At 37.6% G+C, this 27,365-nt stretch overlaps 1 protein-coding gene across 1 annotated transcript in view; it reads left to right on the plus strand.

Annotated features, from left to right (window-relative positions):
- The window catches only part of BTBD9 (BTB domain containing 9), a 125,858-nt gene extending 99,770 nt beyond the window's left edge, over positions 1–26,088 (plus strand). The window contains exons 11-12 of the mRNA XM_063328692.1: positions 11,317–11,395; positions 16,713–26,088. Coding sequence (XP_063184762.1) covers positions 11,317–11,395; positions 16,713–16,907 — 274 coding nt within the window. The 3' untranslated portion in view covers positions 16,908–26,088. The remainder of the gene's footprint in view (positions 1–11,316; positions 11,396–16,712) is intronic.
- The last annotated feature ends 1,277 nt before the right edge of the window (positions 26,089–27,365 follow it).

Here is a 27,365-nt window from a genome sequence, read left to right on the forward strand (position 1 = left end):
TGTGTGAATACGTTTCGTCGTAACTGCACGTGGCATGTTACGTACTGTGTATGTGTAGTTCCTTATACTTAGCCACAAACATAGCAGCTTTTTTCTCCTGTCCTCCTATGGTTCCTCCACTCTGTGATCCCATCTCTAGAATTCCCTTGCATTCATTTTCATCCATCATTCTTCTCCTTAACCGCTTTCACAGGGCTGCTTTCTCTCATAATAAAACATATTAAATATTTCTCAGCCCGCTTTTTGCCTTTATGCTCACGTTGCTTTTTCTGTTGCTTCCCATCAGTATTGCATGCATCTACTGTCCTGTCACACCTAGAATGAGAAAGTAACGTTTTTCCTAATTTTTATATAATCCTTAATTCTGTTATATGCCTGAGCTCCCCCCTGGAGGGCTGGAACAGGATAAAAGGAACTGTTCCTTGTACCTGTTGTGTCGAACAGGGTATTTTGACCACACTTTTTCCTCTTTTACATGAAGTTAATTTCACAGCAAAACTGTTCTTGTACCTCTTCTGTCAAACAGAGTATATTGTGACCGTAGTTCATCCTATTTTACATGAAGCAAATTTCACAGCAACTCTGTGAAATCCAAATGCCTCCTCCAGAGTTGCCGAACTCAGCGTAGCCACGTTCATACAATACAAAGATGAAATATATTCAAGCGAGATGTCAGGGAAATTGCTACATTGTTAAGCTCAATTTCAAGTTTCACTTCACAAAAATAAACTGAGGGTTCTCATTAATCTGTTCATTATGCCGCTAGTAGTGCCTACTGGAGGAAGTCAGACAGATATAAAGGGTCATTTTGTGTAATTATTAAGCTTAAAAGCCCTGAACGATAAAGGCATTGAAGTACATATTTTGCCTTGTGTTTATATGCTCACATTTTGAAAGATTCTAATAAAGCAAAAGAAGAAAGAGGCGCCAGCTTCACAGACCTGCCTTATTAAGCACGGAGAATTAAGATTTCACAGAGAGAAACCAGAGTTGTATTCCATTTCAGAGCGTTAGGAGCCTCTCAGAAGCGTGAAAACTCTGCATCTAACATTTCATTTGCTAGCTTTTATTTTAGCTGAGTCTAGTTTGATTGAAAAAAGATCTGCCTTCTTTTAAGTTGTGTTTCTTAGCAGCGATTCAGGATCACGAGGTGGTTTTCAAATTGTTAATTCGTCTTTTCTTTTTTCCACTTCTACCTTCAGTTCCTTATGGTTGCTTTTCAGCCACAAATATGCATGGATCTTTTGAACGAGCCTTGAACAGAGCAGCAAGGAGTTGCAAACTGCAGTGCCTTAGTCTCCCTTGAACATTTTGCCGTTGCACACTTACTGCAGCTCTGCATGTACCATACACATTGAAGTTTCACTTTGTTCTGCTTTGCCTTGTGACTGGCATGTTCTCAGCTCCTCTTCATGCACATTACTGTGAGGAGAGTGAAGAAAATGTCCCAGTAACTCTGACGTCAATTTGGATGTTAGCTCAGTTCTGCCTCGGAGAAAAGAAACAATACCAAATAATACCCATAGTATCACTATCTGTTTCTTTTAGGTATTCGATTTTTCTCCCATGCCGTCAAAGACTTGAATGTCTCGTTGGAGGCCTGTAAAAATTGTCAAGCTAACGATATAAATAGATGTATGTTTTATTACTTTGTAATCTATTATCTAGAAAAAATACCTTTTGGTGAAGGGCGGAAGGAAACTTGAAATAATAAGTATCCCAAAATGTATCATTAATATACACAAAATAGTTTTATAAAAGAAAAACTCTGCAAAGGATCAAGCTGTGCCGATGAAACTGAATTACATTTGTTCTTTTCTGGGTTGGAGGGAATAAGCAGAGAGGGAACTTCAAATTCTTAGCCATCAAAAGTGAAATCCTAAGGAGTCCTCCAAACCCACGGTGTTCTTTAGGAATGGGTAACTTGGTTCTTATGTTACTGAATCTCTTTTCACTTTAACTGTGTTTTTTTTGGTTGTTGGGTTTTTGGGTCATATTTTTGAAATATTTCAAACAATAACATAAATCCTGAAGAAATGAATATGCCTTACTCTTCCAGGAGGCAATAATTGACTTCCGCAATTCCTGTTGATCATGCTTTACAATAACCCCTGGTTTTCTGCCTCTCTGGGATAAATAACAGGAAGATTGTATTGACTTTTCCTGGTAAAAAATTTCAGTTTGAATGCATGTGTGAGCAGTCTGGTTTAGAATTTTTTTCAAAATACATAGTGGTAATTAAGTAAGTGTAAAATATCTGTTGCATAGTCTTTTTAAAACAAGCAAACATTCGTTTCCTTTCATGAATTATTATTATTCATTATTATAATTATTTTATAATTATTATTTATTATTACATCAATGTTTCAATAGAAATTAAAACTTCCCAATGGCATTGCCTTTTTGATTCTTGAGGAAGAAGAAGCTTCTGGGTAGGGACTCAACAATGCGGATTACTGCTTTTATGTTATGGCAGTGCATTGGATTGCCTTCATAGAGTTGTAATATTCCCTCTCTTGAAAACGTCTGTGCATGCATGCACATACCTACGTGCATGCAGGCACCCACACACATGCACACTCTCAGCACCTTTATAAATAAATACTACTACAAAAAGGTTATCCAAATTATAGATGATTCCTGTGAAACTGGCCAATTTATCTGCCTCAGATCAGAAAGAAATGCCTAATACTTGAGCTGTTGTTTTGTGGTTATGTTTGTTTACTTTGAAATTCATTGTTGTATAAGATCGTCTAATAACCCAATGAATAGGAGATGACCAAATGTTCATGAACTGGATGGTAAATTACGATTTTGTCTGTAGCCCTTTCTCATAGGCAAAGGCATTAAATATAGCAACTGTTGACATCATCTTCTATAGTCAGGAGGTCACTCGGGTGTTAACGCATCAAATCTAGAGATTTGCCCTCATTAGATTGTGGATATTCAGGATCTAATTTCATTAAAACTCTGAAAAGTACACATTTGCTTATACTGGCCAAAACAGGTACGGTCTTTAGTGTTACAAATATCCTGCATTGAGATATATGCAGTATTAAGCCATTGTTTTATTCCCAGTAATGTTTTTAGCAGGACAGATTATATCCATGAATCACAAAATGGAAGAATTATTATGTCTTTAGGTTCATTCTTTGGGGATTACTTCACTACATGGTATGTTGTGCATTTTTTTAGAATAATGCTCTGTCAGTTTGTTTCATATACTTGAAGGGATGGTGCTTCCATTCTGCTCTTTGCTTTTCTGTTACACCGAGTTCCCACAGTAAGAATTTTTTTTTTCTGAATACCAGTACTGAACATCGTATTACCTAATTTCATTCCATTATTGTTCTGGTATCCCTATAAGCCAATTTTTCTTTCTTAAGGGTTTCATACATTTCACCTTCATATTTCTAAAGTCATTCTGCCTTTTTCCTGTTACCGCAGTTGCTACTTCAATAAGTTTTGCCTGACTTTTTCATGCTTTTTCATCATGCATCAAGTTTCCCCTATTTTTAAAATGATATTTATGACTTTTACCCAGCTCTCTCTACTTTGCCTATATAGTTTTCAAGGTGTATGGAGTTCTGAAATAAATACTAAAAGTTAGTTTATCAGAAACTAGTGGGAGGGGGGCTACATTTTCTCTGTTCTGTAACATGGTAACAGAAGCAAAAGTAGTATTTGTTATTTTTGTCTGTCTTAGTTTACTTTAGTCTCAGGTCTAAAATTAGTGCATTCATGGGTGCGGGTTCAGGTTTTTTTCTAGACGAGTTTCAGTCTGAGGTCGCAAGGCTTTGTTTTCTGCCCTTGAGGTTAATAGGTAATTCACTGTGGCAGTAGAAAGGGTTACAGTTTTCCTCCCTTCCATTAGCAAAGCTCGGTATGTTTGTATTGCTGTTATGAGGAGGCACAGGCTGATTTACTTTTTTTACTGTTTCGTTCTTCTTAGAGGCTGTGGTTCAATTTACTGCATTCCTTGGAGGTTTGACATGTCAATTAGATGTTATCGACAGTAATGGAAGGGCGGTTGCTGTAAATGTGAAGTTTTTACGAGTGGGCCATGAAATCACACCCAAGGGAATCTCTGAGAGAAGTGTGATAAATGCAGTGTTAGTCTACATGCTACAGAGGAACTGATTAATAGGGATCATGTTCTGTCGCATAGCTCTAAAAATATTGTGTATATATTTGCTGTTAATGAAAAGTTATATAATCAAAAAAGCTATAAATAAAATAGCCTACAATCTGTTGTAGGATTATGGGGGAAGAAGTCTTCAAAGTTAAAAGCAGCCTGCTAGTTGTATTACTGGCTACGTTAATGTGTTGAGTGGCTTTTGCTGTCTTTGCTATCTGCATGAACATCAGGAGCAGTAACTATTGGTAATGAGGAAGCACAACAAAACCAATTCAGCCTCTAGGACTGTGCGTGCTTGACCTCTGCCTGTGTGCTCTGGTGTTCACAAAAGTATGTAGGTAAGATGAACTCATAGGTCAAGTTACCCAAGTTCACAGCCTCCGTCCGCCACCATTGCTGTCCCCCAAGGATGTACGTGTAGATACTACATGCGCAGCTCTTGACACAGCATAGAAATTTGGCTCCTGGCATTCTGCCAGCCAGTTGCCAGCAAATTGCTAATAATTTCATTTGGTGTGAGACTTCTAAATATAAACTTTATTTATGGAAGTACAAAAAGACAACCTGTTGAAGAAATGTGTGAGCAAGGTAAATTACATGAGTACACAGCTTACGCAGTACAAAAATGCTACTGGATGCCTACATTTTTGACATGTGGATGTATTTGAAAATTGGTTACTACACTTAGAAAAATAATTACTACATTCAGTTTTACCATTGCTCAATTTGACTATATTTTAACATTATGCTATATATTTTTCTAAAACGGCAAAAATGTCAACACTGAAGCTCTGAAAGCAGGTGTTACTATAAGGAGTTTTTTACATTAGAAGCTTTATAAAGATGTCAGAAAGTCAGTATAGACTTCATTAGCTCTATTTTATGTCAGTTTTTTTAGTTGAATAGGTCTGCTTTATCAAGCCCAGATCTGGATTCTACAGTAAATCGTATACCATAAAACACTTATAGCAGTTCAGTAAAGCATTCTTATTTGTTTGAATTTGTGGGGGGCACCAATCATGGGGCAGATACAACTACAAATTTTGTTCAGATACTTTGAAAATTATGTGTTCCTTATAGGAAGTATATGGAGAATAAGAACTTTTGAGGCCAGTTTCCCAAAAGGTGGGAATACGTATTTTTACTTGTCGATATACAAAGCCGCTACGTAACAAATACTGCGATAGGTGATTTTTAGTATTTATTATTCTCACGTTTATTCTAGACTCTCATTATATTTCTTTTAACCCTTTTTATTACCTCTGCCATTAGTACTTCAAGTTCTTTTGGTGGTTTTCTTCCTTATTAGGCTGAATAAAGTACATTTGCTACCTTGTCAATGGACTATAGTATAAGTATAACTATGATGCATTATTAGTTGAGTTTTGCCTCTGTCTTTGAAAGCTGCAGAGGGAATGTAGATGAAAACAGAGGTTTAGGTCTCAGTTTTCAGTTCAGGTATACTAGGGGCAGAACTGCTCTTAATTTGACTTTAATTTATAAACCAAAATGCAGATGACCTTTGATTCCTAACAATATTTTCTTTCTCGTGCTTTGTCTTCCTCCTCAGTGGCTCTGGAGGCTGGATGGAGAGGTGACTTCTGTGCTTTTTTTATGGGCCTGACACTCTGAATTAGAACGTTAAATTACAGCTTTAACACGAGAGTATTACGTCACTTTATTGTATAGTACTAGTATGGTGGAAAACATGCTTTTTATAGGCAATTTATAAGGTAGCTGTAGACCTTTTTGGTATTTTATAAAGAAAAATGTCTGTATAACAATAACTGTTACAGCCTTTTTAGTGCACACTTCTGTATTTGTTTTGTAGGGTACTCCATAGGAGAGATCAGTACGGTGTTCGTTAATAAAGCAAGAGGTGTAACACATGTCATGCAGAACATATTACGGTACTTCTCGAGTCTCAGTTGGCTTGCTTATGTGTGCACGCAATTTTTTATTTGGCAGCATCACATGCTAGTTACTTGCTGTCTTGTTTACATCAGTACAGTCATCAAACTGATGTATGGAAACACAACATAACTCTTCCTTCCTTTTCCTCTCATCTGCTTTTACAAATATCTCCTCACTATTCTATCATAATGGAGGCTGTATTTCATTAAAAAAATATGTAGTCACAGTTGAAAAAGTCCACAAACAAATAAGAGTTTTCTCACTTGCTATAGAACAAGGCATATGTGGACAAGCATTAGAAAGCAAAACGGAGGTTACTTGCTGGTGATTGACATTTTTCAGGCTGTGTTGTTCATTTCCACATTTGTTTCCAACTCTGCTTTGCTTTTCTTCTTGGAGTGAGGAACAAAAAACGGAGGCGGTATGTCACCTTGGGAAGTAAGAAGGCACAATGTGCACACACAAAATTTACGTGCTTAGCCCAAAGCAAGCCATGATATGAATATGATATGCTTCTTACAGCTTGATGAATGTTAGTTACACATAACAGCTTTTTCTTTCGTCTTACATCTTCGGCCTGAACTTGGTTTCAGCTATAATCAGTGCTGCTCTGGTCATCCCACAGTGTGGTAGTATTCTGTAGTGCCAGTGGCTCATTAGAAAACCTCAATAAAAGATAAAGTTCCACTTCTTTCTTAATTTGTTCTTTCTGGAACAGAAGGAAATAACAGGGAAGGGTCACTATTTATATCCTATTATATGTAATAAATCTTTAGAAAGTTAGTAGCTTTTCATAGAAGTAACCAGGCAAGGATTCTGAATGTGAGAAAAGCCATTAAAATCTTTAAGAGGTGAATTGCTATTTTGGAGCTATAGATAGTTTTAGCAATGGCAAGGTATTGTTATAATTTACCTGGACATCACCATTTCTTGCATTCTTCTTGCAATAGCCTAATAAAGATAAAGACAGGAAGAAACATGAAAGTGGAGGGGGTTTCTAATGGTTTTCTTCTTCGTCTGAATAGAATATGGTGAAGAGATCGTGGGATGCACAAAGCCATTGAGGTTTCAGTGACAGCTGTTGCTGTTGGAGAGATGAAAGCACTTGGCCCAAGAGTCTGTTTATATGTTTGAGCAGAGAAAGTGATTTTCATTGCAAGGAGCTCTAAGTGAGACGGGCAGAGTCAGAGAATAAGAGAGCAAAAGATAATTATCTAAATTATGTTCAGGCTATTATAGAAGACGAATATAGTTAAAATGTAATTAAATATGACAGGCTCACAGGATGTAAGCATGGCTTTGGAATGCTAATCATCAATTACCACATCTCCATAGGGGAGTTGGGCAGAATGAGAGAGTTAGAAGGTGGGTGGCTGAGGTGAGATGTGGAGTGTTAAATAAAACACCGTAGGACTGTAAGAAGGCTAATTTCTTTTGGAAGATGGAGCTGTGGTATCGGGGGACCTTTGCTAGCCAAACAACTTGTAGTGCTGCATTTCATCTTGAGGACCCTGGTATAAATCTGAGTAGGCTCCTAGTCCCGAGTCTTCTCTTAGAGCTGTAAACCTCAGCTTGAGATAGTGATTATTTCTGTTGTGAAAGGAATTACCAGGACTGCTGCAGATTGAGCAGAAAATCTAAAATGAATCAACCAGCAAGACAAGTGTGAAAGAAGAAAAAAAAAAAAAATCAACACTTCCTGAATATTTAAAAAAGCTAAACCCTGAAAAATTAATTTGTTTAAGGGTCACTAATAAGGAGTACAGAGATACAGAAAGACCAAAGACAACAATATCAGTCTCTGGGAGAAGTAAATTCTGATAACTTCTTTATGACAGTGTCTTAGGTAAAGAAGGTGACAGTGTTATCAGCAGCTTGAAAGATTTGTTTGCTTGGCATATCGGGGAAGTAAAGGTGAAGAAATGGCATCTATTACATGGAAGTATCAAATCCCAGGCCAAAAAACAGGTGCTTCTGATATGTTTTAATGCTGCTGTTCCTGGAATATAGTGACTTATGTATGAAATCAATACCAGAGCTATGTGTAAAGTTTGGAGGAGATTTTTGTACAGACCATCAAAAGCGATTTTGAGGATAGAAAGATTTGCTCTTCTAAGGAAAGTATAAAATAAGCACATACATGTGACATGGCTACACAAATGGCATGACTACAAAATAATTTGCAAAATAAAATTTCTACAGAGAAACCAAAATTATTACAGTAGTACCAGAAGAGAAAACTAGCAGTAAAATAAGAAAATTAAAAAGAAACTTAAGACTTACCTATGATGTCTTTAATTTAATTGAGGAATGCCACTAGACAATTGATATGGCTTGATGCATAAATAGAAGTTTTTCTGAATTTGTTGTATGAGCAAAAAATGCAAAAAGAGGGCAGATATGCCTTGATAACGTTCTGTCAGTAATCTTTCTTCCCATATGTATATAGTTACACTGCATAAATTATCTCTTTGCATAATTATATCTGTACTGGAGAGGTATTGCTTTGTATATATTGATGTTCTCAAATGTACTGTTACAGTCAAAATCGGTTCAATTTTCTAGTGAAGAAGGTTTGCCTCACTTATTTCAAAACTTACTTTTTCCAAATCCATTTGGGGTTTTTTCTACTTTGTTTTTTCCTTTTTGCTAAGGAAATAAACTAAGAGACCTAATTTTCTCATCATCCCATCAAGTACTAATTCTCTAGTGGCAATATTCTTGAATTTTAATAACTTGAATTTTAATAACTCTTCTACAAATTGTCTATAATTCTGACTTACTTTTTCCAATGGGAAAGGAATAAAATGGGCACATACCAAACCAGTAAATATTCTTAGGACCAAATTTATTGAAAACCCTATCTCCCCTCAAATCTCCCATCCTCACGTATTTTTTTATACTATTTTCTCTCATATTTTAGTATTGTTAAAGGGTAATTATAATCCAGTCCTAATAAGATCATTGTAGCACAAAGTGAGGACTCCTAATCCAGTGGGAAGTGGCAGAATTTAGGAGCTTCCTGGAGGAGCTGATCTAGAAGTGTTGTCAAAAAGATCTTCAGAAGCGTTTTTCTCAGCCTCTCTTAATATCTGTCATGCTCTTCAGCTGTATTCCCAAATAGATGTGTCAGCTTCCTTGTTGTCACTTCACATGACAGACAATGGTATTTACTGACGTCTTTGGAAAATCTGCACTGAACTCTTGTGATGTGTATTTGACCAGTGCTCAAAAGTACTACAAATAAATATATTCTATTCAATGGTCCCTAATTAACCTATTTTCTTGTCACAGAACACAAACTGTACCCGAGACGCTAGGAAGGCATAGGCTGTTCTTAGTAGCTTCTTTAGGATTTTAAACTCTCTTATTAAGAATAGCTTTTCCAACTCACTAAGTAAGGAAATCTGATTTTTACATCATCACTCTCCTTGCATAAAGAGTGTGCATGTAAATGTGAAAGCATATGCATAATGTAAACTATGGCAATACTTCATAAGGAGCAGTGTTGCAATCATCTGATTGTCTCAGCCACTCATCTTTGGGAGTCTATACCTGAAGGTAACAAGTTATGTCTGGCCATGAAGATTAACTGACTGGCTGCACTGGAGTAATATGAGAAGGAAGCCCAAGAAGAACTGTTCTCCTGTTTAGGGGAAAAAAATATTTAAATCATAACAATCTTTCAGATCTTGAGACAGTCAACAAAATAGTCCATTCTCATTTTATATTTTATTCAGAGCTTGAAGAAATGGCCCGAGGTTTAAAGTAAGGACACATAAAATAAGGGATATAAATAAACCATGCCATTAGATAGGTAAGTGCTTTACCTCTGAGGCCTGACACAGACCACACCTTTCTATTATGGTGAGTAATTCTAATTACAGCCATTACTTCATGCAGTAATACCAGTAAACTACTTGAAATTAGGTCTTGATTGGGCTCATAATCTTCTTCAAGCAAATATAACCTGACAGAATTGATAAAAGTAATAGTCAACTATATTAAACCCAGAAATGCAATGTTTGTGACAAAGAGGTTTTCCTACTACGGGAAAATTCAAGTGCCTGACAAATAGTCAGTAGCCAGGCTGTTCACACTGCCAGACTTTGGGGTAGTCTACCGGTGGCGAGTCGTGTTTCGTTCCAGTTTTCCTTTGGTCCCTCGTTTCTTTTATGAACACTTCTGAAGGTATTCTGAACGCATTCAGGAAAACTATCCAGTGTTTTTCTTCTGTAGTGAGTTAATCAAGTTATACTTAGCTACAATTTATTTCTGAAGCCTTCTGTGATAGAGTCTAGTCTTGCTAAAAAGTTAAATTCTGTATCTAGCTTTCATGTTTTATGAATATAAAATAATTTAAATTCCAATGTGTTCAAGCGCTAATCTAGTGCGGTAGAAGACTGGCATCAAACTGAAACCTCTAGTTCCTATTATTTTTTTTTGTTTCTTCTGTTTTACTGCCAGTGTGTTCTGTAAGCACAAAGGTATGATAAGAATTGGTGTCCTTTTCCTGCTGTCTGTGAGTCTGCTTGAGGTGTACCTTGCCCAGAGCAGAAGAGTATGAATGTGGAAGGAAGATGATAGAGGTCCCAGTCTACTTCTAGTGTTCTCAGTCTAGCCCAAAAAGTTATCCGCCAGCTCTGAGGAGATGATCTGTTCTCCCCACTGACTCTGTGCCAGGATGGGGAAATCCTCACAACCTGAACTGCAAAGAATGCTTTATGTCACTTGTAATTTACCGGAAGGACCTTGGCCCACACAAGGGAGGCTTGGCTCCTCTGCCTCCGCTGCTCCACTTAGAGTGGGAGGAGTTTATTTGGGGTTTTTTCCCCTAGAACTGTAATTTTTTTTAACTAAGCTCTGATTTCTAATGAGCAGTTAACAGATAGATGCATTTACTTTTATTTATCTGATCTTTTGTTTACCTAATACAGTCAATATTAGTTAGGGATTTTAGACTTTGATTCGGGTATTTTTCTATTACCATTTTCTTAACTTTCAACAATATTATGAGTATTACTCCTGCATACAAATTATAGTAGTATAAGGTATGTATGGAAATACATAAGCAGAGTCAAGGCACTTAAAAATAAAAATGAACAAGGAGTGCTGAAAATTCAGGTGATGAAAAATGGTTCTCTATTTGCTGTATTAAGTGATAATAGTATGTACTGTTACTTGGATGGATTCTCTGTATATTTTGCTGCAAGTTGTTGTGACATTGTTTAATATTTGTATGTCTTTCTGTACTTTTTTTGTAGATCCTGGCAAACAGTCACTTTTGATAAGCAGCCCGCATCTTTTATCAGAATAGTCGGAACTCACAACACAGCTAATGAGGTAAGGAACTTTTAAGAAGAGCTGTATTCTTCATGAATTTACAAGAGTACGGTTTTTCATGTCTTACAATGAAATCAATAATGCCTTCTAAAATGTACTTTTTTTTTTTTTTTGGCTCTGGCAATCTAGCAAGATAAGAATGAATGCTTTTCTTATTTGAATATTTGTGAACTGTGTTATCATCTTCCCAGACTCTACAGAGTTGAAGGGCTGTTGTCACTGTGGGGGATATTTTGGGGTTTGTACAAAGTACAGTAAACTGCTTCTGGTTTTGACCCTTGCACAGTGCCATCAAACATTCCTATCGAGTTTGGTTTTAAATTATTCCTTATTTTGATGAATGATGAAAATACCATTTTAGTGCACTAGAGGAAGGTGTATAGTGTCTGATTACTTGTTTTTATCACCTTTATATTCTCTTTTGAATGAATAAAATAGAAGAATCTTGTTCTTCATAAAAAGAATTTTCCTTGCATAAGATTCTGTTAAGATTCATTTTCATACCTGGTAAATTGGTTAACCAATAGTGGCCAAAGAAAGAGATTTCTTTCAATTCTTTTTATACAGAAAAAATAAGTTTTGCTCTAACTGACCAAGTGCAATATCTTCTTGTTTACTTGTGCTTCTGTCTTTCGTAGTTGTTGTGTGTTGTCTAAGATGAAGTCCAGATTTTACAATTGACTTCAGTGCAACAACTTACAATATGTGAATTTAAGAATACATGCAAGTCTTTGTGAGATTGGGACCTTATATAATGAGATGATAAGACGCACCAAAAGCAGCTGCTTTTGTGTGTATGCATGTATGTCTACATCCCACATGTGTAGTTCACCACAAAACGTTGTACTTGCCCACTTTACAATGAACTTTGGATAGCACTGTTACATTTGCAGTACTTAGAGTTCGTCAACTCTAATGGCATTAGGAGTCAGGATTTCTGGTCATATTTAGCATATGGGGATGATGTTGTCTTAGTAAGGCATTGGAAGAATTGTCAAATAGCATTGTTTATGTCCAATTCTAGAGCAATTATTGCCAATATATGTACTACCAAATGTCAACAGTAGTTCTCAGCAGACAGGTAGAAAGACGTTGATGAATAAACTGAACTGGGGATATCAATGAATTTTTTTTTTCTAAGCCCTGTCTCTTGTGGTGTATAGTTCAGTCTTCATGAGTGAGTTCTCAGAAATATAGTCAGAAGCTGCCTCCAGGATTGTTGTACATGCATGAAGAAGGCTTTTTCCATTACCAATCCCTGTAGACAGTCCTGTTGCTCTTGTGCCAGTCTCTTTAAGTTCTCATCTCTTTATTAAAAAAGAATGAGGTGCATTATGTAAAGTTACCAAATCAGCCTATAAGAAACATTACCTCCAACTTTTAGTTCTTAAAGGTTACTTTAAGTCCTGAAGAATAATGGGCTTTTAAACATAATTCCAGTTTCAAATTGCTTGCCATTTGCAAGGAATTTAATATCCTCTGTAGTTATTTATATGGAGCACTGCATAACTATAGTGAAGATCCGTATGTGCAAAGGGAGGTTACAGCTATTCATGTAGTGGCTGAGTGGAACTATAAACACATGCTGCCGTTATGGGTCTTTTCCCTCTTTTGTCTTTAAAATCTGTACCCACAGTAATTTTTATTTTTATTTTTGACCAATTTATTTCTCCTAAAGCTTATAGAGGAGGAACATTACCAGCATACCCATGTTACTAAATTACATTGTTTTGATATATATTAAACAGTTGATCTATTACATATCGTCATAAAGTTTCATTTTCCAAAGAATGCAGCAAGGTATTTTTCATACTTCCAGTTTAAATAATAACAGTGTAACCAAAGTCTTGGTTTGTTCTGGAGCTGATAGACTCGGTAGTCTCTTCAGTAAGAACACAAGCAGTTTCTAGAATTATTTACCTACAGGTGGTTGTATTTTATATCAAACCATTTTCATTTTAAACACAAGATGCTAATGGCAGTGTGTTCTTATCAGAGTGTTTTACTGTAATAGGTACAAAAGTCCTCCATACTTGTTCTACCAACATATAGCTTTAAACTTCGAAAGCACAATGTTCATACTTTCCAAAGCGTTGTGCTTATTTTTGGAGTTGCAAAAAAATCCCATAATATTTCTCCATTTTGTGAATGTTGTCAGCTTTTAAATTAATCTTTTCCTTTGCCATGCTTTCCAACTGTTGAAAGACATAATGGTCACAGATTTTTTTTTTTACTTGTCATTTGAACTTTTTCATACGTTAGAACATAATAGACCTGTAACTTCTTGTTTTCATGAGCTTCTATCTTTTAGAAATAAAAGGATTATTTTTCCTAAGCCATCGCCATGATTTATTTGTCAGACAGGTCACCTGATACTTTGACAGTGTAAGTGTTATCTTGTTATTCCTTTCCAGTATTACTGACCTGGAAAGAGCACCTAGCTGCTAACGCGAGAGCTTTATTTTACAAATTACTGCACCAGTGTATATGTACTTGGCCTTCCTGCTTTGTATGTTGGACCTTCCTTAAAATATCCATGAAAAGTATAATACGCCGTTGGTCAGAGGATGATGCTGAACTGTCATCTCTGTCTTTTGAGAGAAACACACATAGGACTGTTTGGTTTAGTAAAAACTGTTCTGAAATATGTAATTCCGATATTGAATGAAGCAGATGAGCTCCTTTGTACTTCTCTGTCCTCTGCTTCTTTCATAAGCTGTAGTCTTGCGTATATTAAAGCAGCAGATTAACTGAAAGTCAGGCTGTAAATTCACAGGGTTGTTAATGCTGAGATGAACATTAAGAATTTCGCGTGAAAGAATTGGTAAAAATGAAAGTTACAGTTTAAGAATTGGGTACTTCAGACTTTATAGACTAGTATCAGCTAAGTTTCAGTGGAAACAATATTATATTTTAAAAAGGCATGCATCACTAGATAAAGAGAAGTTTTAGATGAAAAACACTATTGGTATGGGACACAGCAAAAATATGGAATCTCCTGACTGAGAGACCTCCATCCCATTCATTAGACTGTGCTGCCTTTCAAGGAAAACAGCATCTTATAGAGGTGCACTGATGAGATAATGTTCTTTTCTGCAAATCCTGATGCTGATAAGTGCTGCTGGAAACATGACAATAACCGTTATTTTAAAAATGTTGTGAGCAGGATGAGTTTAGAAGAGGCTTCTCAAGAAGTGTAGCTGAATGCAAAATTCAGCTTTTCAAGAACTGTAACAGATGGAAAGAATTCATGCCACTGTAGAAATTAGTTCAGCTTTAGAAAAAAAACTCCCCAGAAGAAATGCAGAGAAAACCCATTTTGTGCACATGTGTGTCTGTGGGGGTATGGCTGTAGATTTTTAATCTGTTCATGTGTGTATATATAAAGGCATAGCGATACATCTTTATGTGAGCGTACATGTGTGTATATAGAAATATGAACATGCATCACTATGTATAAAAATAAAGTGCGAGAATTCTTACACTGAAAGACACAAGAAAATATAATGGGCATAAAAAAAACCCGGTGACTGATATTTATTTTTTTTTTAATTCCTTTCATGTATGCTGTCAGAACTTGAATTAACTAGCTGCTTCTCAGAAAAGACTCAGGGGTACTGCAGGCATGTCATTGCAGACGTCTGCTCAATGTGCACTTGAGCAGGGACGGTCAAAAAGAATAATAGGATTTTTTGGTTGTATTGAAGAAAGGATAGAAAATATTCTGTAGTCTTGTATGAATATGTAGCATACTACAAAGGGCTACAAAGATGATCAAGGGCTACAAAGATGATTAGGGGACTGGAACACCTCTCTTATGAAGAGAGGATGAGGGATTTGGGTCTCTTCAGTCTGGAAAAAAGATGACTGAAGGGGGACCTTATCAACACCTATAAATACTTAAAAGGTGGGTGTCAGGAGGATGGGGCCAGGCTCTTTTCAGTGGTGCCCAGCAACAGGACAAGAGGTAATGGGCACAAACCTGAGCGTAGGAAGTTCCACCTAAACTAAGAAGGAGGAACTTCTTTACTTTGAGGGTGGCAGAGCACTGGAAGAGGCTGCCCAGAGAGGTAGTGGAGTCTCCATCTCTGGAGACATTCAAAACCCGCCTGGACGCGTTCCTGTGCAACCTGCTCTAGGTGACCCTGCTCTGGCAGGGGGGTTGGACTAGATGATCTCCAGAGGTCCCTTCCAACCCTATGATTCTGTGATACCCATGTCTTGTTTACGGTATTTGATTTTGGCCACATTAACTTGAAAGGGCCTGGGAAAGGGCAGTTAAGATTATAAGAGATTACCTTTGTTTGTGAGAAGAGCTTTAAAGACATGATTTACCTGCAAGACGAATGATAGATGTCATAAAAGCATACCAAATTAAGTTAAAACAGTAATTTTAAAATTCATATTTTAATATTCACCAAGCTTTAGCTATAAAACTGCAATGCATGAGAAGAATAGCAAGTTTTGAATCAGTATAAGAAGAGATTTATTGGGCTAGTGTGTGGCAAAGCTGTGTGATTCATAGCAATGTGAAATCACGCAGAAAGAAGTTTTGTGAGTATTTTAAAGAGTTCCTCCCCCTTCTGCTCCCAGTCACTTCAAGAACAAGTAGAAGTAAGAGTAAGTACAGTAGAAAATAAATGGGAAAAAATGCTTAAACAGATTGTCCTCTTACTCTAAGATACAGTCACCTGCACAGTGGTGCCAGGTATTGTTTGAAACATCAGAAAATGATCACTGTTTGAATTGTAATATTTCATCTGATGAAGCAGCAGCCTCCTTGGACACTCTGAATGCCTTTATACATACTCCAGGATATGTCTGTAGAGCTACCATTGCGATTACAGCAGAGGGCAATCTTGAAATAGAATCATATTGGTAATGATTTAAATTTCATTTCTAGCGTGCATGAATATTCAGTTTTTTGAGGAAGTAATTAGATCATAAGATACGTTTGAGACAATATAATTGTTGTTGTCATCCGATAGCATGTAGAAGATATTTATGCTACTTGGGGGGGGGGGAATCATTTCCAAATATCTCTATCCACTTTGGAACCATCTTTCTGATTTTTCGTGCCATATATGAAGGTTGGTATACTTCGAAAGCCTTCTCTTGCTCCACTTGTATCACTTCCTAGTGTTTATGGGCCATGGACAGATGTTTTCAACCTTATGGTGAAACATTCTGATTTGACTAAGTACTTTGGCACCGATCTGGCCTGCATACTTCCATATAGATGACGACTTCTTACTTTGATCATGCATTTGCCAGCATTTAACTGTTTTCCTTTATATTCATTTTTTGTTCTCTCCAGGTGTTTCACTGTGTGCATTTTGAGTGCCCAGCACAGAACAGTACCCACAAGGATGAGAGTAGTAAGGAAGTGGCAACAACAGAGGTGGGGACTGGTGGACAACAGCTTGTTTCTCGCCCTGTTCGAGCTGCAAGCACTAGTTCCCTGCATTCCCCTCCCGGATCCACCTCCCGTTCACATGCTCACCAACCGTAAAGGAGATCGAAAGGGAGCTTTTGCAGCCCTGCTGACATTTTATGAAATTATTCAGAAGCTTCTTGTGATGGCACCCTTTCATTCTTTTTCTCTGTGAACAAAGGGGACCACATCTGAAAGCTGGAAATGCTGAAATGGAAAAGGCTTTTCCCAAGGACATGAAGAGACTGCTTCACTCTCCTCAATTTGTTCAAATCAGGCTGGTCTCTGAGGGGGGAGAAAATAGGTCTTCAATCTTCATCAAGTACCCCATTAACACCCTACCTCTCTAATCTAACCAAGGCAAGGAGAACAGAAGGAAATAAAAGGCAGAGCTGCAGTGGAAATCTAAAATGACTTGAGCAGAATGGAAGGCACATGAAATAAGTATTTGTTCCCTGAAGGCTTCCGTTAGCAAAGAAAATGTTTATGGAACGCATCAGTCCGGAATATATGTTATTTTTAAATTCATTCATATTCCTTTGTAACTACTAATCTGTTTTCTAAATCGTTTTGACTCTGTATTCCACTTTGTCTCTTATTTTTGGCAGTAGCAAATGCTGTGCAGTAGATTAAAGAAGTATCAAACATGTTTACCTGCTGAGATGCAAATTCCCTCATTCATCAGTGGGATGACCAGAAAAGCCTTCATGATATCAACAAAATAATTAATGGATGCTATATTAATCTTGACCTTAGTTCACTTTTCAAAGTACAAAATTGTCATTTATTATACTCAAAAAGGAAAAGTCCTAAATCAAGCATCCATCTTGAAGAAAAACATATTTTTCACTCCTGAAGATGATTACTTAAACTTTACCTATCTCTAAGAAAACTTGCAACAGATCATCAGAAATGTTTGGTTTAGAAAAGTGGAACTGTATCTGGTTCCTGACAAGCAGTTGGTCAGAATACAAAAAGAAGGATTTGCAGATACTTATTTTTTTCCCCAAGAAAAAAAAATGCTTTACAATCTGGAGCTAAAAATTCAAAGGCTGTATGTGCATAAACTTTTCTCATAATCTTCCTAGAATGTGATGCTTTTACACTGTATTGTAAAAGATCTGGCTCTTCACAATCACAGAATTTGTTATCCATCTGTGTCTGTCTGGATCACATTGCCTGCTACTTTGCTTTTTCTAAGTGTTTTCACACTGATGATGATGCGGTCTCTTACTCTCCAGATCTACCTGACTTATAGGAAGAGCTGCACGTTGGTCTTTCAGTATGGGATAAAGTGAGTTTGCATTAAGACAAACGCCGATGTAATTGGCAAAATTGAGTAGGAGGGTTGTTACTCCTCACAAAGTGTATTATATTGGAAATGTCAGCTATCCAGTTTTATGAACTTGGAATTTCCTGTGGTGACAAATAGCCTTGTCAGAAGAAAAGAAAGCTAGTGTAGGATAAATACGGTTTTCCTTTGCATAACCATAGTGATAAAATGAGTTATATCAACATAGCAAATAGTATGTTAATTTATCACACTACTTAATTTGAAAGAATTTCCCTCTTGGATACTAGTTGTGCTAAGAACAGGAAGAAATATAACAAGTGGTAGCAATGAATCAGTAGAAACTTTGAAGGAGAAAAGCGTCCTTTTTCTTGTTTCAAATAAAATTGATTAGGCTTTATCAATAATACTATAGTATTTTTCATTGCCAAATTGCAGTTGAGTTCTGACACGTGCATATAACTCCCTCCCGCGCCACTGCTGTTTTCTGACTTGTGAATTCTGTCGGAGAAGATGCACACCCATTGCGTTATACATAGCTTACAAGATGCACCACAGCTGCCTCCGACGGCCTGGAGTTCTGAGGCAGGATACTGCTCGTGCCAGCCTGGGCTGCGGATTACCTTATTGCTTAACAGCCTTTGGAGCATGAAAGAATTAAGACCAGCTACTGGGGACAAAACTCTCTTGTTTAAGTATAGGTCCAAAAAGTTGAATTTTTCTTTTCCTTTGAAAAGTAAAACCAGAAAACTCTTCTATTCTGGATATAATCCATGCTTTTCTATTCTGGATGTAATCCATGCTGGAAGTACTGAGATGCATGGAGGTTGTCTTGCCTTTAGTAGGTAAGTCCTTCCATGTCAGTGGCAGTAGGTATTTGCAGTTTGATCAAACAAGTTTTCTTTTCTTAAGCTGTGGGTAAGCAAAGAGCATAACTTCCTAGCTGTTAGTCTTTAGTAGTCACCATTGTAGAGAATGTTTAAAAAAAAATTTAAAAGTTTGTGCCAGCTGTTCTGAGTCTAGGCTCTCAGAGAGAACAGGATTTTCAGTTTGTAATCTTTGATGTGCACAATTAATTTTTATGATACAAATAAGTCTTGTAGACTATACCATACTGCAAATCTATTTGATCTTATCCTGTGACTCACTGTTGAACAGAAATGTCTGTTTATTTCCCATGGCATTCACTTCCTGCCAAGAATCTAAATGAACAGATCTGAGATTCCCAAAGTAAAAACTATGAGGTTCTATAGACCTTCCAGCTCCTCACCCCCTAAAATTGATCAAAACAAAAAAACAACTTTGCATTGTCCCTTCATACAGGTGAAGAGAAATTTTTAGTATTAGATTGATTCTCAGTCACACATGGCCTTTCTCACAGTCTTTATTTTCTTCTGGTAGAGTTACTCTTAGAACCTGTCACTGGGGTGTCACCAATGTGACCACAGATCTCCCAGACATTTAAGACAAGCCTCGCCACAGCTTCACGTTTCCTGATGGGAATCCTTTACCTTTCTATTCAATGAAATAATGTTGAAGTGTTTAAAGGACCTGAACTCTGCTTGGTCTTCTGACACTACCCACCAACAAACACCCCTAATATCTGTATTGCCTGGCGTAGGTCTCTGTCTTAAACGTTGTGTCAGCAACGTATTACTAGTGACAAAGGAAGATAGTGCACAGAACTGATTTGTGGTTTGGTGTGAATGTTCTCATTCTTTCTAATTATTGTCTGTATTTATTGACTCCCAATTTCAGATGTAGTTCTTGTATATTCTTCTGAAATATTTTTTCTTTCTTTTTCTTTTTTTGTTCCTTTCAGTGGAATTAAGTTGTGCTGTTATGGCTTAATATCAGGGTTTATCAGGCTGATGACGTACTATAATTATTCGGAACTGGGTTATCACTTACTTGTATTTTATTTACAGCAGGGGTAGAGCAGAACTGACCAGGTATTCATTGCTTTCTTGTCAGAAACTTTAAAATAGACCTGTTGTTAGATTTCTACATAATGGAACTAACTGTATTGTCACTATTGAGCCATTATTTCTATTTAGTACTCTAGTATCTTTAAATTCCCCAGGCCTCATTTTCTCATTTTTTCTTCCATAGGTTGAATTCAAGCGTAGGCTCAACTCATATGGAGCTCAACAAAGCTCTTTCGAAAGTCTCTCTATTTAATTAACTTCTTCTAAGTGCATTTAAAAGATTTGCATTTGCAGAAATGTACGACCAAATATCAACTCCTTAAAACTGATTTATCCAGGAAAATTAACTTCTGAAGTGAGCAAAAATTGTGCAGCTCTGTTTTCAAGCCATTGCAAATCAGCTCTAAAACAATTTCAAATGGCGCGTTAAATGGAATTACAATGAGAGAAGTTAATCCAAGTCTAATGTAAAAGACAATACAGAGGAGGAATCGTGGATTTTGTTAGAGAAGGAACTATTATTCATTGCAGTTTCCTTCCTTTACAGCTCCATTTCTTTCTTTTTTTCCCCCTAAAAATCAGTTTTTCTTGCTTATTATGACAACTCACGAAAGAGCTCAGTGCTTCGCAGCATTGTTAAAAAATTCAAATGATTTTAATGCATCTTCATCTTTACTAATGATAACATTAAATTAGAGAATTTTCAGTTTAGTATCTGACTTGATGAGGGCTGATTTCTGTGAAAGAAACCAAAAGATGTCTGTAATTGTTCCACTCTAAGTAAATTAAGTTTTCCAGCCAAATGCATGCTTGCATCTACTCATTATTCAGCGATGTTTTCTACATCTAGTGTCAGTGCGAAAATTAGAAGAAAATGAATGCCATTCTTGTCTGATTGTTGTGCGTTAGTAGTTCTGGTTATACAGTGGTGCCCACTCAGTTACACTCCATAAGGAATTAGAACTTAAATGTGATTTCACAGAAAGTAACTCTGCTATACATCGCATTTCTCTATGAAAGTATTAATTGGCTTATATTTTGACAGGTGTTAATGTACTGTCAAATGGACAAGTGAACCCATTGGTTATTTTGTTGTGGTGGCTGGAGTAGTCAGCAAATAATCCGAGCCAGTAAGAATTAATGTATTTAAGAGTAAATGTTTAAGCTTGTACGTCATGATACCAGTTGCCAGAGGATTAAACCATGCTTCGGAACTAATAATTTGCAGATCCCAGAGGGCGCTTGAGGCCTGGTTTGCATCCCCATCTCTCAGTTAATGGTGTATTTGGGTTAGAATCCTTAGTTCTCGCTGAACTGATTGTTGTTGTTGTCAGTTGTACTAGTTAACTTGGATATATGTAGAAGCTCCACAAAGCTTTGTTTGGGATACAGAAATTAAAGTCCTGCATCAAGTTTTAGGAGTACCCTAATAGACGTGTGTATATATATATATGTTAAATCGAGCTAGTAGCTAATTATTTAGCTTGAATTTAGAACAGGTCCTAAAGCTCCAAAACTAAAAAAAAAAAAAAAAAAAAAAAAAAATTCTGTGCAGGCAGGTATGAAACGCAACCATTGGGGTATGGCAGGATGCTGGCTCTGTTTTACAGTTGCTTAAAAAGTGCCAGTGTCTACACAAGGTATGGGTCAGCAGGTCCAAAGCTGCTTTTTGCCCAGTTGTTAAGCATTGGCGATTTGGCTGTAGTGAGGTGTATAAAATAGAGCAAGTTAAATGCCCATCTCAAAGACAGGGGTGCAGTCCAAAGAACACACCTGCATCCCTTATAGCTACCTTGTATGCTCTGGCTTGCAGTGTTTACAGAGTGAGCTGCCTTATGACTTTTGTTAACAGCTCAAAAACCCCTGCAGACATTTCTTTGGCCCTTCACAAGCTTTCATTGCAAAGCTTTGGCTGGGGTAATGTCGAAGTCCCACCCATATTCCAGGATAGAATCTGGGTCTGTGTTTGATTTTGAAAATTCTTACTAGAAAAATAGTTTTAAAGTTGCCCTGCAACTTTTCTTAGATAAAGGAAGCCCAAATTAAAAACTGTATTATAATACAAGGAAGCTGCAGGTATCTGTCATTTACCATTAGACTGACTGCCAGAACAACTACATACCAGTTTTATAATACTGTATGTGTTTTTAATTACTACGATATATACAAATGGTGGAAGGAAGTGAAGAATCAGCTCCGCACACCGTTGGCATTAGACATTATCACCCAACCAGAGATCAGAGAATTACTAGTTCTGCTGTTCCTTCCAGCCTAATAGAATAATACAGTTCAGTGCTCTGAAAAAAAATTATAATTGATTCATTACGTAAACATCATGGGAATGGACGTTTGGATTACTTTGGCTAAAAATCTGATGAGTGGTGACTTTACCCTGCGGAGGTGTAAACATGCCTCTCCCGCTGGAGAAGCTACTGGAGTAGCCTCCTGCTACGTTAGGCCCTGGGCAGTCATGGAGGAGGAGAGCTGCACTGTTGGTGCAATGTGAGTACTTTTCCTCATTAAAACTCCTGCTCATCTGTTCTGTATTTATCATCTTGGCACATCTATTCTCTTTGTGCAGCTACACATCCCTGGATTAAAAGAAGGTAGCCTAGTTTCTCATGATTTTCAGAATTACCCAGTGACTCCTGACAACTGGCAGATAGACATCAACAAGCTCAGTCTGTATTAAGTAGTCTGAAGAATTTACAAAACTGACCTGTACGGTCTTTTACAGCAAATGCTGTGTGTCCAAAAAGTACCAAGTGACTCCTGAAATACCAAATAAGTTGTGCAGTATTACTGTTTAGATGAAGGTTTGTGCGCTTAAAACTATGTGCCATGTAATCCAAGTGAACAGGAGTGTTATGGTTTGAAGAACCCACAACAATTTATTGTTGTTTAGACAACTATTCTGTCACCCGATGACCTCTCCCCACCCAGGAAGGGGAATCGGAAAAGAGCGAGGAAACCCGACGGTTGAAATAGAAACAGATTTAATAGAATAGGACAAAATAAATAACACTAATGATACTAAAGAACCAATATTTATCCTGATACCAATATAAAATAGACAAGGATTATACTCTGCCAATTCTACCAGTAGGAAGCTGTGCACTCCCAGCAGTGGACAGCAAATGTTGGACACTGCGAGCGCTGTGGCTTCAGGAGGAAGGGAAGGGCTCAGGGGTCCGGCACTGGGGCAAGAAGTTCTCAGGATCACAGCCATCTCAGAAGAGAGGGACTCCTCAGCAAACTTTCTAATTCATATTGAATGTGACGTTCATGGTGTGAAATAATCCTGTTGGCCTGCTTGGGTCAAGTGCCTGGGTCTTGCTCCTCATCCCCACACCTGGCTAGCTCAAAAACACCATACCTGGCTATAAAGTAAATATTTTCACAAATTCAGACACTAGAGTCTTCTAAAAATGCAGATTCTCCAAGCATTAGAAGAGACCTTACCGAAAAGTGAAATTATTGAAAGAGAAATTAGTCCTGTGTCACCCAAACCAGGACAAGGAGTTACTACAGCTGCTTCCTGCAGAGGAAGCAGGGAACTTGCACACTTACCAGGAATCACGGATTTCCTTCGTATCGCTTTTGGTCTACATCACCTATCTGTTGTCTCGGTACTCCCGAGCTATGATCACTAGGTGATCTATGGTTAATACCTAGAATCCAGTAAGTGTGTTTAACAATAGATGCTAAGAACTTTTTGTCTTCACTTAAAAATTTTAGATTGTGCTTTTGAAGCATGGTCAGGCCACAGAATTGGGTTTTGGGCATCTTCTGTAGCTGTCTATTCGGGTTTTTTTAAGTTATTTTCAGCTGCTAAAAGAGTAGAATTGTTCACAGAAATTTCTCATAGAGAGACGAAGATACGATTCTTGTGGTCTGAGCTATTTCTGTTTGTCTTCCGTCCTCACAGCTCTTATTTTTTCCCACATGCTTCCCCCAGTCTTCTTGTTACTCCTTTTCTTTTCCTCCCTACCTAGCGTCGTATCGCTGTTGCTGTGGTGTTCCCTGGAACTTTTCTTCAAATTGTGATATATTAAGGATTTTTAAAACTTTATTTGTTTTTACCTCTTTGTCATATGCTGAATAAAACATCCTTGTCCCTGTTCACTCACGTCAGTCTTTAAAGGCAGCCACCACTAGGCTGTCAAGTGCTATTGAGCAAAATTTAAATTTGACTGTCTATGGATATGGGAAATACCAGCCCTTTTGGAGCTTGTACTTCCATAATCTGCTTGTTGCCCTTACGAGAAAAATCAAGATGTTTTCTGTTGACTTAAGTAGTAGGTCAGGCTTTCTGCAGGCTTATCTAACTTAAGTGTAAATATAAATTTAAGTATTTCTGTCTCACCATGATGCACCTGATATACGCTCAGTTTGTTAGTTGTGCGTTGCTCAATGTGTTAGTTGTACGTAAGTGGTGTTTTCTAAATAAACTGCATCATCAAAATTGAACCTCAAAAGAATACGTAACTTTTCAGCGTTCCTGTGTGAAGGTATTCCCGCTGTCTGGAGATTCAAACATCACGCAGAGCACATGGACTCAGTTTGAGAAGTACAGCTTCACAATTCAGTGCCCATGTCTATTAACCTTGTCCAATATCTTGTAAAGTTTTCTTTCCATTCTGCTTTGCTCAGTTTCGTTTATTATCATTGGTTTTCTTTCTGAAGTGAATATTAATGTCGTTCCTTCAAAGATCATAAATTAAATATATGGAGCCGGGCTAAATAGAAGTTCAGATTTTAAGGAACTTTTTCACTCATTTCTGTCAGTGCTTCTCTTGCCGTACAGTAGTTTATAACTATATGGCTACACTCCCCTTCTCTGTAGCAATTATCATTGTATTTTGAAAGTTTTGTGCATTAAATACCTTTCCTTCTTTCTCATACTTCCTAAACACAGAGTGGTTTTAAGCTACCTCAGACCTTGTTGTGAACAGGTACGAGTTTCAGCTAAAGTTTTCAGACTTTATCATATAGCCTCTGAACGTTCTTTAAGTGCATGTATATGTAGCGAAATCAGCCTGCCCAGACCCTGATTGCATTTTCAGGAGCACTCTCTGGAGCGCGATAGGTAACTGGGATGAATTCAGGCCACACTCATTCAGGCTTATACCCGTACCTCTTTCAAGGAAAACTATTCAGGAGCGCAACTTCCGATACGGGAAATGCTTCAACTTTCTGGTCTCAGCTCTTTGAAGGACCATGATATTGCCTGCGCTGGACCGCTTTCACCTCTCTTACTGTGACAACCCTCGTAGAAATTGCGTCGTCAGACCTCCATTCCTGGCTGTCAACAGGAGCTGTGCTATTGCATCGGACTGCTCTCGTCAGATGAGAATAAACCCCGCATGGCGTGTACTGATGGCCTTGATAACGTTTTATACCGCAACGGATACGCATTGCCAACCGTTCGGGCTAATTAGGTTTCAGGTAAAATGATGGTTGCAGATTGTGCTGCAGTGATCCAATCAATAACTTTGGGAGTTGTCTGGTTTTGTAAGTTATCCATTGAACAACCTGGCAAACCTTGTTAGTACTGATTTCTTTTTCACCAGCAGACGTGCACATCATCAGACGAGCATTTTGTAACATGGAGTTTTCTATGAGCACCTAGAAAAAGCAGCATTGCAATTATATCCTTAGTAACGATGTGTGTATTTGTAATGAAAGTCATAGAATTATTAAATTGCTATAAACTATTCTGTGCATGCTCTAGCATTGTATTAACAGCTGACAGGCAGAAGGCTCTGGAGAGCAAGGATGGCTGCCTCTGGTTTTCTTTTGTAAGAGTCTCAAAGAGCAGCAAAACTCACCGGAGCGGATGCAGGACCAGACAATGCTCAAAGCAAATCATAAAGTGAAACTGTTGTGCTTTGTATTTATTTCTTTGGGGATTTTTCTTTAAAGTATTTAACTTCACAGGAAAATAGAGAGTATATCCGAAACAGTGACAATTAGCGACGCACCTTTTCAAGAATGAGAGGGGTGTGATTTGAGAAATAAAGTGATCTTTTGTGTTTAACTGCTTGTCTGTCATTTTCTTAAAATAATGGTGGAGCCTGTCTGGTCCTGCATGTGTGAATTTTCGCGGAACTGGATTGATTTCCCAGCACGGCAAGGAAATTAATGTCATCATCACTGATGTATTAACTCATAACGACGCGGTTTTTACATCGACAGAGAAAATGCTGGTGACTTTCAGGCCAGTGAGCATCCATGAAGCTACTGTGAATGTTGAGAACAACACCAGTTGCGAACAACACCAGGATGTGCCACTCTACTCTTTGGAGGGAGCATATGAATGAGCATTCACTTTATTTCACAAAAAAGGAGGAAAATAGTTTGAGACTTGGGAATCTGTTTTCAAACAAGTCAAAAAAGGCTTGATTTGTCAGAGGTATTTAGCACTTGATTTCCTTTGGACTGCCACGAAAGGCGGGAGCACTGCGTGTTTGATTCATGAATGTTAGGCCTGTGTCTGCCTGGCTTCACATATTGAACAGAATTTTTGTAAGCCTTGCCTGGATTTCAGAACTCCACGCCCTAAAGCAGTGACTGTTCTCCAGTGACAGCAGTACATCCCTCGATCGTGTAATCTTTTAAGCAGTTGTCGGTGTGTCCTGCTGTTCCTTTCATATATATAACGCAGGTAACTTTTGTTACCTAGAAACTGGAGAGGTCAAACTGGAACGATGGAAGTACAATACCAAGTCGTGAGATCAAGCTGAGGTACCACAGCAAACCATACAATGACATCATATAATCAGATCTAATTTCTTTTGCGTGTTGATTAGCCATACAATAATTAATAAGTTTGAGAGTTACTATTGGATTTTGAGAGTAAAAATGGGATTTTTAAGTGTCAGATCCTGCTGTTGGTTTTAAAAAATGGATATGTGGATTTTGGAGCATAAGCTGCTGCTCGCCTCAGTTACTAAATTGTGACATGTACAATAGTGATGCGAGTAAGCCTTACTTTTGAAACGGTGTTTGCCGAACAGAGTACAGGCTGAATGTAAGCCAGAAAGTTGTACAAGCCAGTCTATGAGAAGCAACGCATGCTGAAGCCATCTGCATTCCCAGGCCAAGTGTCCAAGTTAAAAAGAATTGTACATGCTTTTTGCTCTATCTTGACAAATCAGAGGCCTCTTGAGGGCTTCGGGAAATTTCCATTGCAGCCCTCAGGCAAAATTTTGGTTGGATTCAAGATAATGCAGTTCATAGCAAGTGTTGGATGTATTATACTAGAAGAAAAAATACACTTACCAAAGCATAGAGAGGAGAAAAAAAAGTTGGATG

This window comes from Chroicocephalus ridibundus, chromosome 3 (genome assembly GCF_963924245.1).
Source record: "Chroicocephalus ridibundus chromosome 3, bChrRid1.1, whole genome shotgun sequence".
Lineage (NCBI taxonomy): Eukaryota > Metazoa > Chordata > Aves > Charadriiformes > Laridae > Chroicocephalus > Chroicocephalus ridibundus.